Source organism: Osmerus mordax, chromosome 27 (genome assembly GCF_038355195.1).
Source record: "Osmerus mordax isolate fOsmMor3 chromosome 27, fOsmMor3.pri, whole genome shotgun sequence".
Lineage (NCBI taxonomy): Eukaryota > Metazoa > Chordata > Actinopteri > Osmeriformes > Osmeridae > Osmerus > Osmerus mordax.
Window position 1 is genome coordinate 2,337,295 of NC_090076.1, and position 15,644 is coordinate 2,352,938.

Consider the following 15,644-nt stretch of genomic DNA (forward strand, 5'->3'; position numbering starts at 1 on the left):
CCCCCTCGCTGTCTTGTGACAAGGAATGGGGATCGATACCCGGTTCTGTAAGGACCCGGTTCCAAATTTCTCAAAACCCGAAGATCAATAAGGTCCGAGCTTATCGATACCGCTATCGAGACTAGGTAGGCTAATTTAATGTAACTTATGTCTCGAGAGATAAGTCATGTCATTTTAAATTAAATCACTGGTGCACAAACATACATCGATTGTCTAACAAAATTACTAAATTCAATTGAATGGCCTGCCAACCGCCTTTAAACTAAAAGAAGAAGAATTGAATTGGCTCACGCCCTACTTCGATTCATTTCTCATTTTGTTGCTAGCTACGATGGCTGAACGTACTAAGCGGTCAAAGGCTTGGCTACATTTTAATAAAGCCAAAGATAAGGACGAAGCGACGTGTAACATACGTTAGAAGATCATTTCTTGTAAGGGGGGGGGAACACTACTCCTCAACGTTGTGCATCAGCTAAAAGTAAAATGCATTCGACTGTCTTCGAGAAGCAACGGTGCCAACTCCAGCTGCCGGACAATCCTCCTCCTCCACCCAAGGTATGCATGGTGAGCGCAGTCAGCGCACCACAACTTCGTAGCAAGTATCCATCGTTGACAATAATAAGCGCCAGGGCTCTATAGTGCAACTATTTCACTCGCATATGCCCCTAAAATTTGATGCGTGCACGAACAGGATTTTTTTTACGAGCACAGTCAGTGTGTGAGTAAAGACTAGCCTCCCCCGCCCCGCTGCTGATCATTCAAAACATAGTCACCGGGAGCATGGCTCTGTGGGCTGCTTTAAACATCTTGTTAAACAATAACAGAGACAGAACAAAATAGGGATGAGATAAGGAAAGTTTGGGTTTGGTTAGCTGGTCATTTAGCTATATCAGGTGCCTTTTGTTGAAACGTGTTAAACTTTTCATAGTCTTGAACAATGACGGCTTGTCAATGTCACTTTTTGTCAACCAACCAATCACAGTCATTTATACTAGTTACTCATCCAGGTTGTGGATAGTACATCTGTAGTGGACAATTGTAGATTTAGCCAGAGCCAGGATCCATTGTGCCAATATGTGCTCCTTTTATCCAGCGTCCTCCTGAGAGCAACACATTCCCCTTGTTCTATTTGACATCTGTTTTACTTAAGTTATTGTTATAAATGTTGTTCAGTAATCTTGTTTACATTAAGTGTGTTTGTTGTGTGGGTGCTGCTATATGTTTAACATTTGCCAAATACATTCATTTAGATGGTGGTTAGCTCAAGCTCACCCCAGAAAAGTAATCGATAGTGGTATCGATAAAGACTCGGATCGTTAAGCAGTCTCGAAAATGGTATTGATATCGATAAAAATTGACGATCCCCATCCCTACTCGTGACTCCTCAGGGGGAGAACCACTGCTTTAGAAGACCGTTCTGTTCAAACTAGCTAAGAACATTAAATGTAGCGAACTAGCAAGCTTGTCTAAAGCAGTGTTGGGTAAGTTACTTCAAAAAAGTAATTAATTACTAATTACTTCATCAATATTGTATTTAAAATACTTTTGTAATTACTGTCTGAAAAGTAATTTAATTACTCAATAAGTAATGTAATTCATTATTTCTTACAATCCCTATAAACCTTTACCAGATAGACAACAGAAAGGAAACTCTTTCAATAAAAAGTCAAACTTGGAATAGTTTAGCCTTTTAGCTTTTTAAAACATACTAATACTTAAAGGTCCCATGACATGAAATGTTCACTTTAGGAGGTTATTTAACATTAATATGAGTTCCCCTAGCCTGCCTTTGGTCCCCCAATGGCTAGAAATTTCGATAGGTGTAAACCAAGCCCTGGGTATTCTTCTCCGCCTTTGAGAAAATGAAAGCTAAAACGCTCGGTTTAGAAAATGTCCCTATTGTGACGTCACAATAGGGAAGGTTACCCGCCTAGCTCAGACCCTCCAGATTTCAAATATTGCATGACCTCTGTTTCAGCTGAGTAGACACAATCCTCCTCAAATGAAAAAAAGTCATCAGTGGAGTCAGCAGGCTTACATTTACATTTAATCATTTAGCAGACGCTCTTATCCAGAGCGACTTACTGTAAGTACAGGGACATTCCCCCGAGGCAAGTAGGGTGAAGTGCCTTGCCCAAGGACACAACGTCATTTTGCACAGACAGGAATCGAACCGGCAACCTTCTGATTACTAGCCCGATTCCATATCCGCTCAGCCACCTGACTCCCAGGCTTGTTGTCATGTTGAGCTTTATGCTGTTGGTCTTCAAGGGGCAACCCACGGCACTCTGTTGTAAGCATTGCCCTAACAGTGTCTTTTTTCTCTTCTTCTCTGATCCAGCGTAATTTAAATTTGGGCAAAGTGACTGTAGCCAGGAGAGCTTCTTTATTGCCCATCATAAAGGAAAAGCGTATCTTGATCGTCTATGAGGGAAAACAAATACATCAGACACTTCACATTCTACAGGAGTATGAAAGATAATATACTAATATATTTAAGACATGGGTAAACCAAGAATTGAGCAATCTCAGATTACCTGAACAATGACATCAGGGAGAGATGCTGTCATCCTAAGCTTGTCCCTTGTTCCAAACTGAGTGCAAACAGTATTTAACGCAGCAACTGGAATGTCAGTGATCCTGGACAGGGCGTCGTGAAATTAATTCCATCGTGTTGAAGTTGGCACTATTGAGTTTTTTTCTTGAAAAAATACTCTGAAGCCACAGAAGAACGGTTTGCTTTTGTCCACAGTGCAGAACACTTTGAAATTGCATTTTTGTAGATTACTTTGGACTCGTTTGCTTTAAGCCATTTCTCAACATCATGAAAAATTAAGTTTAATTAAGTGGACAGTTTTCTCTCCCTCCTCACGTGTGCATCACGTGAGGAGGGAGAGAAAGTCTGTGGAGAGTCTGTTGAAGTCTGTGGAGAGTCTGCTCCATATATATGTCTATGGTCTGCTCAACATCAGTAAATGTCACCTCTTCCTCTGACTCCTCATCAGAATTTGATTGTTTGAACATTCTAAAAGCTTTGAGAAAATTTGGCCCGTTATCTGTAACAGTTGCAGTCACTTTAGAGTTAAGTCCATAAGCTGAATGGACTTGCTCGATTTCATTGGCGATTACATCACACGGGTGTCTCCCTCTAACTCTTTTACAAGCTAATGCTGCATGTCCACGTACGAAAGAAAAAGGATCAATCCAATGTGCCGTCATTCCGAGAACTTTTGTTATGGCTCGTCCAAATGTCGGCAGTTGTGGAAATATATTCAAAACTCTCGAATGTCATTTTAAGCTCTGTTTCCATGTCGATCTAACACTTATCTAGGTAAGAGGAAAAGTTTTTCAATCAGGTAGGGCTGCTTTTTTTCTACACACAGGTACTTTGTTTAATATGCGCCTAAAAGACGGAGATTCTACAGTACGCAGCGGTAGCATCTCTTCCGCTATGTAGCCTGCAAAAAAAAAATTAAGCTCACCTTCAGACACTTTCTGCACTGGCGATGTAAAATCACGTTTTGCCTGCTTAATAGGTGTTGCTGAGGTGTTATCAGTCGATGAACATGGATCACTCAAATGTGTTCGTCGATGCTGCCCTGTGAGGTGCTTCAGTAGGTTACTTGTGCTAACCACAGCCGCAGATAGTTTTTTCTCCCCAGGACATAGCTTGCACTTTACATTAATGTTCTTGTCAACCTGTGACAAAAAGGTGAAGTACTTGGAATATTTCCATTTGCTAAAACAGCTATAGCTACTCGCTTCGGCCGAGTCCTACATCTTCCACTTCAAACTGCTAGAGCCCACGCTTATGCAGCAAACTCACGTCTCACGTGCAACTGCACTACAGCTAACGATTTTAAAGAGGCAGCGTTCACTTTTACCCTAAGACAATAAATTTAAATTCAATATTGATTTATACAGAACTGTTTGACTAATTTACAGTATGTAACGCAAGTACATTACAAGTAACTGTAATTAAATGACCTAAAATTGAACAGTGATCCCTTACTTTACTTTTTCAGTGGATAAGTAATTTCCACACCAAACACTGGTCTAAAGACACATTAGCATGCTAGCACAGCTAGCCCAGAATACCGTATTTATTAAATTAAACGGCACCCTCAAATAAACGTTGAACAAAAAATGAACATTGTGTAATAAACGCTGTGGCGTTAAATAGAAGAAATAGTTCTTTCACAGGTTGCATCAGGGCGCATAGAACAGCACCCGGGCCATTTTCAGACCAACCAATGTTACATACCCTATTCGGAGACCTTAAGGAACAGTGTGAAATACCCTATAAAATCTGTCCCCTTTTAAAAAGTGGAATAAAAAAAACAAAACTCTTTGTCAAACAAACCATTGTTCTCTCATATATATTATTATTATTTTCCCACCCCTAATGATCCCTCAATATTTGGACTACATAGACAACGTTGGTGTCAAAAGGTTTGTCTTGTTAGCAATTGCGTTGCTTCTATTTGGGATTTACGTTCCGTTGCACGGTTTAGGAGCTTACAACGTTTTTGTGGCAAAAAGTTCCTTGTGTGGCAGAAGGGTCCTCAGTGCTAGCCTAACGTCACAACATCAGCAACGATGCATAGATACGACGTGCATAGATACGACATGTAAGACTGTTGCTCAGCAAGTATCGTGCCGTGGTGTACTAGCAGCATCATACATTTAAGCAGTTCAAGACTTGCATGTAAGTAAGTGTTTCCTCTAATTTAGCCACGGCTAAATTTCTGTATAACTTATGTTGTCAGTTAATTTAAGCCTGTTATTGTATTAGTCTATAGTTCTTGCAAATTTAAATTAAGTTAACTGGTGATTTTCGTTGTTTGTATTCTTCCACTGCTAGCTAAATTGCACGTCTGTGGTTCGATAGCGATTGCTGCCTTCGCTGACGTTTGTATTTTAGGTGGATTATTATGCTGAAGTAGTTTTAATTAAGAAATAGTGGGTTTATTGTTATTATTTGCTACAGAATGCTTAGCCTATCAAGATCAAATGAAGGAGACAGTGTAGGCTACATGCTTCAGAGTGGCCTACCTTAATCGATAGGCTAGGCTACTGACCATTTACAATAAGTTGTTACGTCAAATATTAATTGGCAGCATTTATGCCATTGAGAACATACCTTGAGTGGAAGGTGTCTTTAAGTAGCCTAACCTTATTGATTTAGGGGAAATAGGATGAAAATATGTGCAATATTACATTAGCTATTAGACTTAGGGTTAGAACTTTGTTTGGCGGGGGGGGGGGGGGGGGGGGGGTCTTTTTAATCTGTCATCTTCATAAATACTGTAATAAGTATGCATACTTATTTAAATTACCCAAATATGACTTGTACAATTTAAGTTTAAAAAACGCACACATCTGCAACCAACGCAAGCACACATTACCCTTTCTAGTTCATCTTAATGTCACATTGGAAAAAAAGATCCATAATCCAACCTCTTCAATTGAAGTAGATTTATTTTGAGAGAAAAAAATCTGTTGGAGGTTGGATCACTGTGAAAGTTGTATTTCTTGCATTTTTTCCAACATGACACTAAGCTGAATATAATTGTGTGAGAATGGCCATTGCTCATGATTTCCCTGTACTGACTCTTCTAAGGTGGAGGAGACCCAATATGCAGTGGACCAGAACCAACTGAAGGAGTTCTTCCCCATGGAAGTGGTGACGCAGGGTTTGTTGGAAATCTACCAGGAGTTGTTGGGCCTTTCTTTCGAACTTGTGGAAGGCGCCCCTGTGTGGCACCCAGACGTCTCACTCTACTGTGTTAAGGACAGTACATCAGGCCAGGAGCTGGGCCAGTTCTACTTGGACCTCTTCCCACGGTAAGCATATTTTTAAATATCCAAATAGTTGTATGGACTTCATCAATCCAATGTAGTGATTTTACATAATTGGGAGTTTTTGTGTTTGGTAAGGCACAACCTATATTCTCTTTCATATTATTGGGTGTGACTGCCTTTGGCAAGGCGCAACCTATAGTTTCTCTCTTATATATATATTATTATATATATATTTTTTTTAAATTATTTTCACACCCCTAAAAAACATATTCTTGCACTACATAGACAATGTCTGTGTCAAAATGTTCATCTTGGTCCCGATTGCTTTGCTTGTATCCGCGTGAACTTTCCGTTTGACAGTTTAGGCATAATTTAGAAAAGTTAAGCTAACAGTGGCTAACTAGCTAGCCACAGTCACAAACCTCACTAATGTCACAAACCTCACAAACCCATTACCTATAGTAGAACATTAGTTTAGCTGGGCTAGCTACCTAAAACGGCAAGACAGCTGCAGAAATGCCACAGGAAAAGGCCAGGGTGATAACTATTTTCTCATTTAACATTGTGATAAAAATAAATAAATTTGGAAATGTAATGTACAATACAATATACGTTGATATTATTAGTACATCTACTATTGGAAACAGTAGTCAATTTTTGCTATTTCACTGAGGCGTTAGCATTAGCCTGTGTTGGATGACACATATGACAGCAGGTTGTAATACATCGGTTTTCAATCGTTAAAATAACAAACTAAATAAGAGGGTACAATTTCTGGGGAAATTGTGAGGTGTGCTTGCGTCCGTTGCAGGTGGGTCTGTTTTATTGCTTACATTTTACAACTAATATTTCCGTATATTTTAAATAATTTGCCTATTTTTTAAGATTACATAGATTAAAAAGCATACATTTGTTGCTGCTCATTTACACTTGAAAATTCTAAGAGTGAAGTGTAGAATGAAACAGGGTTGTCTTCTCATTTCCCTTAGTGCAAAAGGTAATCGTGATAGGCTTTCTGGTAGCCTCACATAGTTACATACCATCCCCCAGATATGGTGTGTCTAGGGCTGAAAAGGGGAATGCAACTGCTGACCCAAGCACGTACGTTACGATGGTGGACTATGTAGGGAACACCGGACCCCAGAGATATACAGTGAGGGGAAAAAAATTGTTGATTTGAACAGTGAGGGACAGAAGAACAGTGAGGGACAGAAGAACAACAACAAAATACTGAAAAACACATGTCGAAATTGTTAGAAATTGGTTTGCATTTTAATGAGTGAAATTTGACCCCTCTGCAAAACATGACTTAACCCTTGTTGGCAATCACAGGGGTCAGACGTTTCTTGTGGTTTGCACACATCTCAGGAGGGATTTTGTCCCACATCTCTTTGCAGATCTTCTCCAAGTCATTAAGGTTTTGAGGTGTGAGGCTGACCTTTGGCAACTCGAACCTTCAGCTCTCTCCACAGACTTTCTATGGGATTAAGGTATGGAGACTGGCTAGGCCACTCCAGGACCTTAATGTGCTTCTTCTTGAGCCACTCCTTTGTTGCCTTGGCCGTGTGTTTTTGGGTCATTGGTCGTGGATGGGTATTCCAGCATGACAATGACCCAAAACACACGTCCAAGGATAATTGCTTAGTGGCAAACGTACACAATCAGCAGGGGATCCCAAAAACATTCCCCTCACTGTATATGTAAATAATGTTTATTTTAAACTAGTGCTGTCAGTTAAATGCGTTAACGGCTAATTTTAACGGCGTCAATTTTTTTATCGTGAGATTAACGTTCTTTTTGGCCTAACAAACCTTTTCGTTTTTTCACATGCTGTTGGAAGAACTACTGACGTTAGAAAAACTACAACACCACAGCGGATCTAGCTAGACCGGAAACAAAACAACCGGCACGCCGCACACATTTGTTTGGGCTTGCGAGCCGGCTAAAGAGTAGTAGGCTAACGTTACGTTTTGAGTGGATGGCGAGCGCGAGACGCCGAAATGGATGCCAATAAGATTCTGAATGGAAAATTTACTTTTAAAAAGTTGCCAAATGGTTCCATTGACAAGACCAAAGTGATCTGTGTGTTTTGTCATTGTAAACTGAGCTATCATTGCAGCACGTCCAGTCTGAAATACCACTTGATGGCCAAGCACACAGCTGATGCGAATTCTCCGCCCCCTCGTTAAAGCCAGCCGATTGCCGATGTTGTTTTCAATAAAAAAAAAAACCTTTGCACTAGGCAATCTGATCCACTTTTCCATGTTGATGAGAGCATAAAAATGAGAAAAAAGAATTGGACAAAAAGAAATCAAGGGACATTTAGAATAGATAAAAATGTGCGATTAATTGCGGTTAACTATGACATTAATGCGATTAATCGCGATTAAATGTTTTTATCGTTTGACAGCACTATTTTAAACTAGGGAACGGAGAGTGGTGCCAAATAAAAAGAGTAAAATGCCCTGCCTTACCATATACCAACTACACAAGTACCCGCTCCTTACCTAATGTTCTTCAACAGGGTTTTAACTACGAGATGGGAGAGTAGACCCATGGGTAGCTTTCCTATCCACTTATTCCTTGTCGGGGAAACGTAAAACACGACACTTGAGTGTACACACAAAAAGGTACAAAAAGAAACTATTACAAAAATACGTACAGCTCAAGACAAAGCAACTCAAGACAGCTCTCCCTGACAACACTCGACACTATAACACGCGACAAGTCAAATACACACACAAGACTTGGTCTGGAGGTGACAGCGAGTGGGCTTTATGTGTAGGGATGGGAGTTGGCGATTGGTCGGTATGGGATGGACAGGTGAGTGGTTGGCTGAGGGAACCGGCATGAACCCATCAGGACAGTTCTGTGAGATGGATGAAGTAGGAGACAAAAAGATGGGGAGAGAACACAAAACACAAATATAGCTGCAAGCAGCAATGGGGTGGCCAAGCAGGTCAGATGCCCCAGAAGAAACTTAGGACATCCTCAGAAGAAGGTTCCGAGTACACGCAGCAAGTTTGGCGTGAATCCATCAAAGATTTGCTTAGATACGACACAACTTTCTGTTTGACGGTTCTGCTGCCGATTTTGGCTGTACCGGACAAACGGTATCAAATTATTTTGATAGTTTGTGTGAGGATTGCTTTGACTATATACAGCTAGACTACAGGTAGCTAGCGACTGCGGTGTACCTGGCTTCCTTTGCAGTGGCTTACAGTCTCGCCAAACAGAGAATCAGAGGCATGACAAGCTCGTCGGCTTTGGCTGGATTCGAACCTCTGACGTTGCCGTTGCCAGGACACCAATTTATCCTAGTGAGCTATTCTCAGTGCTGGATATCAGAGTTCAGTTACTGGGTAAAAATATAAGCAGTTTTTCCTGTGGCAAGCGGTTGTCAGATTTGGCCCAAGTTTAAACAGCTGTAATTCAGTCCTATGTCAAGGTGATTGTGGTCTGAAGATAATCTGTGCCAAATTTGGTGAATATTTGATAAGTTAACAGAATTTTCAAGAGGCAGAATCCCCGCAAAGCAGCTGGGCCGGACTCTGTCTCTCCAGCCACTCTCAAGCACTACGCTGACCAGCTGTCTCCGGTGTTTACCTACATCTTTAACATGTCCCTTGAGATATGCCATGTGCCAGCCTGTCTCAAGTCCTCCACCATCATCCCTGTGCCCAAAAAGCCAAGGCCAACAGGACATAATGACTACAGACCCATCGCCCTGACCTCTATGGTAATGAAGTCTTTCGAGCGCCTGGTGCTGGCACACCTTAAATCCATCGCAGACCCTCTACTGGACCCCCTGCAGTTTGCCTACAGAGCCAACAGGTCTGTGGACGATGCAGTTAACATGGCCCTCCACTTCACCCTACAGCACCTGGACTCCCCAGCATCCTATGCCAGGATCCTGTTTGTGGACTTCAGCTCTGCCTTCAATACCATCTTCCCCGCCCTGCTTCAGGACAAGCTCTCCCAGCTGAACGTGCCTGATTCCATCTGCAGGTGGATCACAGACTTCCTGTCTGACAGGAAGCAGTGCGTTAAGCTGGGAACACAAGTCTCTGACTCCCGGTCCATCAGCACTGGATCACCCCAGGGCTGCGTCCTTTCTCCTCTGCTCTTCTCCCTGTACACCAACAGCTGCACCTCTAGTCATCCGTCCATCAAACTTCTGAAGTTTGCGGACGACACCACCCTCATTGGGCTCATCTCTGGTGGAGACAAGTCTGATTATAGGTGGGAAGCAGCCAACCTGGTGACCTGGTGCAGCCAGAACAACCTAGAGCTCAATGCTCTTAAGACAGTGGAGATTGTTGTGGACTTCAGGAAGAAAACAGCCCCACTCACCCCCATCACCCTGTGTGACTCCGATGTCAACACTGTGGAGTCCTTCCGCTTCCTGGGCACTATCCTCTCCCAGGACCTCAAGTGGGAACTGAACATCAGCTCCCTCACCAAGAAAGCACAACAGAGGATGTACTTCCTACGGCAGCTGAAGAAATTCAACCTGCCAAAGACAATGATGGTGCACTTCTACACAGCCATCATTGAGTCCATCCTCACCTCTTCCATCACCATCTGGTACGCTGCTGCCACTGCCAAGGACAAGAGCAGACTGCAGCGTATCATCCGCACTGCTGAGAAGGTGATTGGTTGCAATCTGCCTGCCCTTGAGAACCTGCACACCTCGAGGACCCTGAGGTGAGCAAGGAAGATTGTGGCCGACTCCTCCCACCCTGGTCACTCCCTGTTTCAGTCACTCCCCTCCAGCAAAAGGCTGCGGTCCATCAGGACTAATACCACACGCCACAAAGCAGTTTCTTCCCTTCCGCTGTTGGCCTCTTCAACAAGGCCAAGGGCTCACACTGACTTCATGACTCAATGCCCTTAAAACACACTGCTTTTTGCACTGCACAATGCAATCTTGTACCATTTGTATTTTTTGTAATATTTGTATTTTTATATTGTAAATTACTGCAACTTATATTTTATTTTATATTTTATTTTATAGTTTATTTTAATCTAATTCCACTTAGTATTGCTAGTTATGTACCCTTAGTATAGTTAGTCCTCGTATTTAAATTTTAGATTCCTATATGTTTAATGTTTGCACCTTCCTGCCAAAGCAAATTAGCCTGGTCCTAACCAGACTCTCATACATTTCATTTGTACAGAGAGTCTGACCTCGCTCCATTGACAAGCGTTGACTTCCTTGTAGGCAGGTACTCTGTTGAAGTTTAAAACTATTGGATCTGTCCAGAGCCACTCTGATCTGCCATAACCAATCGCTAGCGTTCGCCAATTCCTTCACCACTACTGTAACAGAGCTAGCTGTCGTAGCTGCAAAATAAAACTGTTCCCGAACCCCGTGGGGAGGAGAGCCACAACATCATGGCCACCAACAAAACTCAGCAAAACTTGTTCTTGCTCTGGGTTTAGCTTATGGATATTCGGCAGCTTTGCCACAACGGACCGAATGGCTTCGCTCGCATCTTTCTCCGCCGCCATTACGGAACTACAACACAAACTAGCGCACAACATCAATGTCATCATTCTCAGCCACTCCCTCTGTTCGCTGATTGGCCGGTTGAAAATCAACCTGAAAAATCTGACTTGCGTACCGAATGGCCAGACCTAGTACAGAACCAAAATAAAAATTGAGCGGAAGTACGTCGGAGGGCAGATCCAGGCTAAAAGCAAATTCCTTGTCTGTGCAAACTTTCATGGCGAATAAAACCCATTCTGATTCTGATAATCATTCAAAATTCAGTCCTATTTTGATGTCAAGGTGATTGTGGTCTGAAGATAATCTGCGCCAAATTTTGAATGAATAAAACGTATTTGGTGAATATTTCACAAAATGTTTTATTCATTCATTCAAAATGGCGGCCGCATCAATTTAGCTGGTATCACAATTTAACATTTGTCAGACACGGGATTGCCCCCTAGCGGTTAGATGACACAACCTTTTGTGAACCTCCTTGGAACAGGGTCCTGAGCGCCTGTACCATGTTTGATGTCAATTCAGCAAATATTTCCTAAAATATGATCTCAATTCCTGTTTTGGCGGCTTCATCGCCGACTTTGATCAGCTTTACCAGAAAAACTGTTTTGAAAATCAAAAACCATGTGAAAACTTTTGTGAGGCTTGATCTGAAGATAATTGGTGCAAAATTTTTGCTTATTGCAGCGCCACCTAGAGGTGAAATGTAGTGTTATTTACTTATATCAAACGAAATTCGCTGCTAATGGAGTTTAGTTAAAACTGTAGACATGCATGGAGTCCATTCAAGGCTAATCAGAGAAATGTGGGACTGTTGTGCAAATCAGCAATGCAATTTTTTTAAACATTTCAATTAAGAACATGGTTGCAAATACATATGTACAGGACTGTGTAGACCACAAAACAAGACTGTCATAATTTTTTAATCAATGATTTAAGCCGAAAATATTACATTTATGGAACTCTGGATGATCTGTCCGCCATTGTTGCAGGTTGAGCAGGATTCACATACCCCTAGGTTTCAAGTAAGCTCCCGAAAACACTTGGTTTTAAGGGGTGTATACCCCTTCGTCTAAGCCCTACCCCTCGATCAAAAAGAGTATTGGGACGCCACTTACTCTAATGTGAACGCGCAAAAATAAGGGGTAGGGGTAAGACAGCATATTAAGATTCGGCCTATGACTTCCCCTCAAGTTTTTTCCTTCTAGTGATATTTTTTAACATTTACTCATATTGCATTTCATTAATAAAGAACATCCTTTGAAACAAGCTGATTCTAACAATGTTGTCACTGGCAGTATGTTCGCTGGAATTGCAATTCTAGTACCACCTGCAAACTGAAAATATGCCCCAAAAAGTATGCAGCCTAAGCTTGAAATGTATTTCTGGAAAACTGGCTTCTATAACAAGTTTACTGGAAGCAAACTGCCATTTGGTCACAGTCTACAACCCTGACTGGAGAAGCCAGCTGTGCTCCGTTTTGCTCCTAGTTTCAGACTTTACCCCCGGTAAGTTGTACAACTGAGCTAGCTAATTACTAGACTACCGCTGTGTGGGAATTGCTGGAGCTAACCAGTTGGAGGGTACACAAAAATACAGGGTGTTGATATCACAGCCTGGAAACATAGCTAGCTACATGTTATCACCCTGGCCTTTGCCTGCTTCGTTTCTGCAGCTGTCTTTCTGTTTTAAGTAGCTAGCCTAGCTAAACTGTGTGGAAGAACCTGACTGGCCTGCACAGAGTCCTGACCTCAACCCGATAGAACACCTTTGGGATGAATTACAGCGGAGACTGCGAGCCAGGCCTTCTCGTAACCCAGCCTTCCCATAAACACACTCCTAAACCTTGTGGAAAGCCTTCCTAGAAGAGTTGAAGCTGTTATAGCTGCAAAGAGTGGGCCGACATATTAAATCCTATGGTTTAAGAATGAGATGTGACTCACGTTCATATGCGGGTGAAGGCAGACGAGTGAATACTTTTGGCAATATAGTGTATCTCAATTAACCTCTTAGCGTTTAAGTACTAAACCATGCAACGCACTTTTTTTATTGGTAATACATTTCAAGCTTCTTATGTTTTTTGGGGCATATTTTCAGTTGGCAGATGGTACTGTTTGAATCACAATCTAGCTAAGATACTGCCAGAGTGACAATGTTGTTTGAACGATGTTTGATATCAGTTTTAAAAAGGTTTTTGGGGTGAAATAAAAACTGCCCCAGTGCAGCAGATGCAAGCACAACCTCACCATTTCCCCCAGAAATTGTACCTTCTTGAGTCTTTTTGTTGTGTGTTCAATGAATGCTGAAGCAGTCCTTGTGGGCAGAATGCTAGGCGGCAAACTATGGAAAATTGTGACACCTTCTGGTGAAAAGGGTCTGTCGTCTGCATTCCATATTCCAAGGTTTTTTGGGGTGTTTTTTTGTTTTCTTTTCCTTGCATATGTTAAAGTGTTGAAGTCACTCAATATAATAAACGACATGTTTAGGATCACAAAATACTAATAATTTGTTCTTGTTTACCGAAGCTTACAGTTGTTAGACTGCAGTTGGTTTATACATGCGATATCTGACATTATGAACATTCTATTGTTGGCTGACAATGATCACGTTGTTGTCCCAAGTCAAAAGTATAAACACACAGGGACTTCATAAACATTCAATGGTCTGATAGATCTAGTTATCCTGACAAAACAATTATTGTTTATCATTTTATTGTCAGGGCACGGCCCAAGTATCCTTATTGTAAATATGAGGCAATTTTAACTTGTATGGAAATTCTCAAATTTCTTCTGATATTTGTCATTTTACTTATTACTGTAACATTAGGACTCCATCTCCCAGTGTGGATCCCGGATTACAGTGCGTTCACACTGCAACGACGCGATGCGAGCGACAACATGTTTTCCATTCATTTTCTATGGAGCCAGGCGAATCGCTTGCGTGGGGCATTGTGGGTAGCGACGCGACGCGACCAAGCTGAGATTTTTATGTAAACGAGGAGCGATTTTCGCTAGCGATGGCCAATCGGAGTGTTTTCTTGTTTCTCGTAACATAGCAACCATGGTAAACATTTCTAGCTTTCGAGGTTTCAAGGTGGAGGAGAAACTAATTGTTTGTGTGGCTGCTTACTCAGTCCTGTACGATACATAGCTGTATTCGTACAGATGTAAAAAATAAATAAACGATGCATGGCGCAAGGTTGCCGAAGTTGTTGGTGCTTGTACTTTCAAATTCAGTTTAGTCACATTACGTAACTTCGTTCTGTGGTAACTAGCTAGCTAGCCCGGATGGAACTCCCTACTGTATCGTATCGACAGATTAGCAGAGACTTTAATAATAATAATGATTAAATAATAATAATAATTATTAACTTTAGTAATATAATAAAAACGTTTTTTACACATGTCAACGTGTATGTCTATTAAACAGTTTTGTATTTTGTATACAAGTTGTATTTTGATCGATGTTGCGAGTACGTAAACCCAAGTCTGCACACTTGGCCATGACAACTACAACAGTGACTTTAGAGAACTACATTCTACATGAATCTGTTAGAAACGCCCCCGAGCGTGGTGAACTGTGGGAAGGCGAGCAATGACAAGTGATTCGCGTCACTGCAGTGTGAACGCACTGTTATGCATGAGCGGCACATTGTGTGCAAACAAAATTTGCATTTGATAAATCTAAGCTGGCGGCCTATCTACAACAACTAGAAGGACCTGATAAGACGGTTAACCTTATGTCATAAAAGAAGCAAACTACCCCTATTTCCCAACTCCATTCAGTAGGCTAGGCATATCTTTCTAGTGCAGTTCCCATAGAAGTCGATCAGCCTGTTATGTAATGTTTCGTATGAAGGCAGTCTTTGTCTGTACAAAGTGCAATATCCTATCCACCCTCCTAATCACCAAGTGAATTGGCAGATTTGGTCATGAGTCAAATACCCTGTGAAGTCAATTCCATGATTTGCTTCTCAGTACATTATATACGTATGAAATGAGTTCCTGAAAGCATGTGCAAAGCGCTAAAACTTTGTCGCACCGAAATGTGTAGTAAGACCATAGAACAGTTTCTCTTCCGTTTTCGGATCAGGTTTTAATGGGCGGAGCCCAAAAGTTACCCATCTACATAATTTCGACCCATCTACGTCAGATCACTGACTGCTGTACTGTTATTGTAGCCTATATCAGCTAGCTAGCTAGCTTCAGGATGTCTCCCTCCACCCGCAACTGCATCTTCCCTGGATGCAAAAACTTCAGCTGTGCTGCAACACTATTTAATTTCCCTATTGATGAGGAAAGGAAAAATAGGTGGATTGATTTTGTGAAGA

The 15,644-nt window shown here is 41.6% G+C and overlaps 1 protein-coding gene across 1 annotated transcript in view; it reads left to right on the forward strand.

Moving 5' to 3' along the window:
* thop1 (thimet oligopeptidase 1) overlaps positions 1-15,644 on the forward strand; it is a 74,377-nt gene that overhangs the window by 30,055 nt on the left and 28,678 nt on the right. The window contains exon 9 of the mRNA XM_067230674.1: positions 5,624-5,847. Coding sequence (XP_067086775.1) covers positions 5,624-5,847 — 224 coding nt within the window. The remainder of the gene's footprint in view (positions 1-5,623; positions 5,848-15,644) is intronic.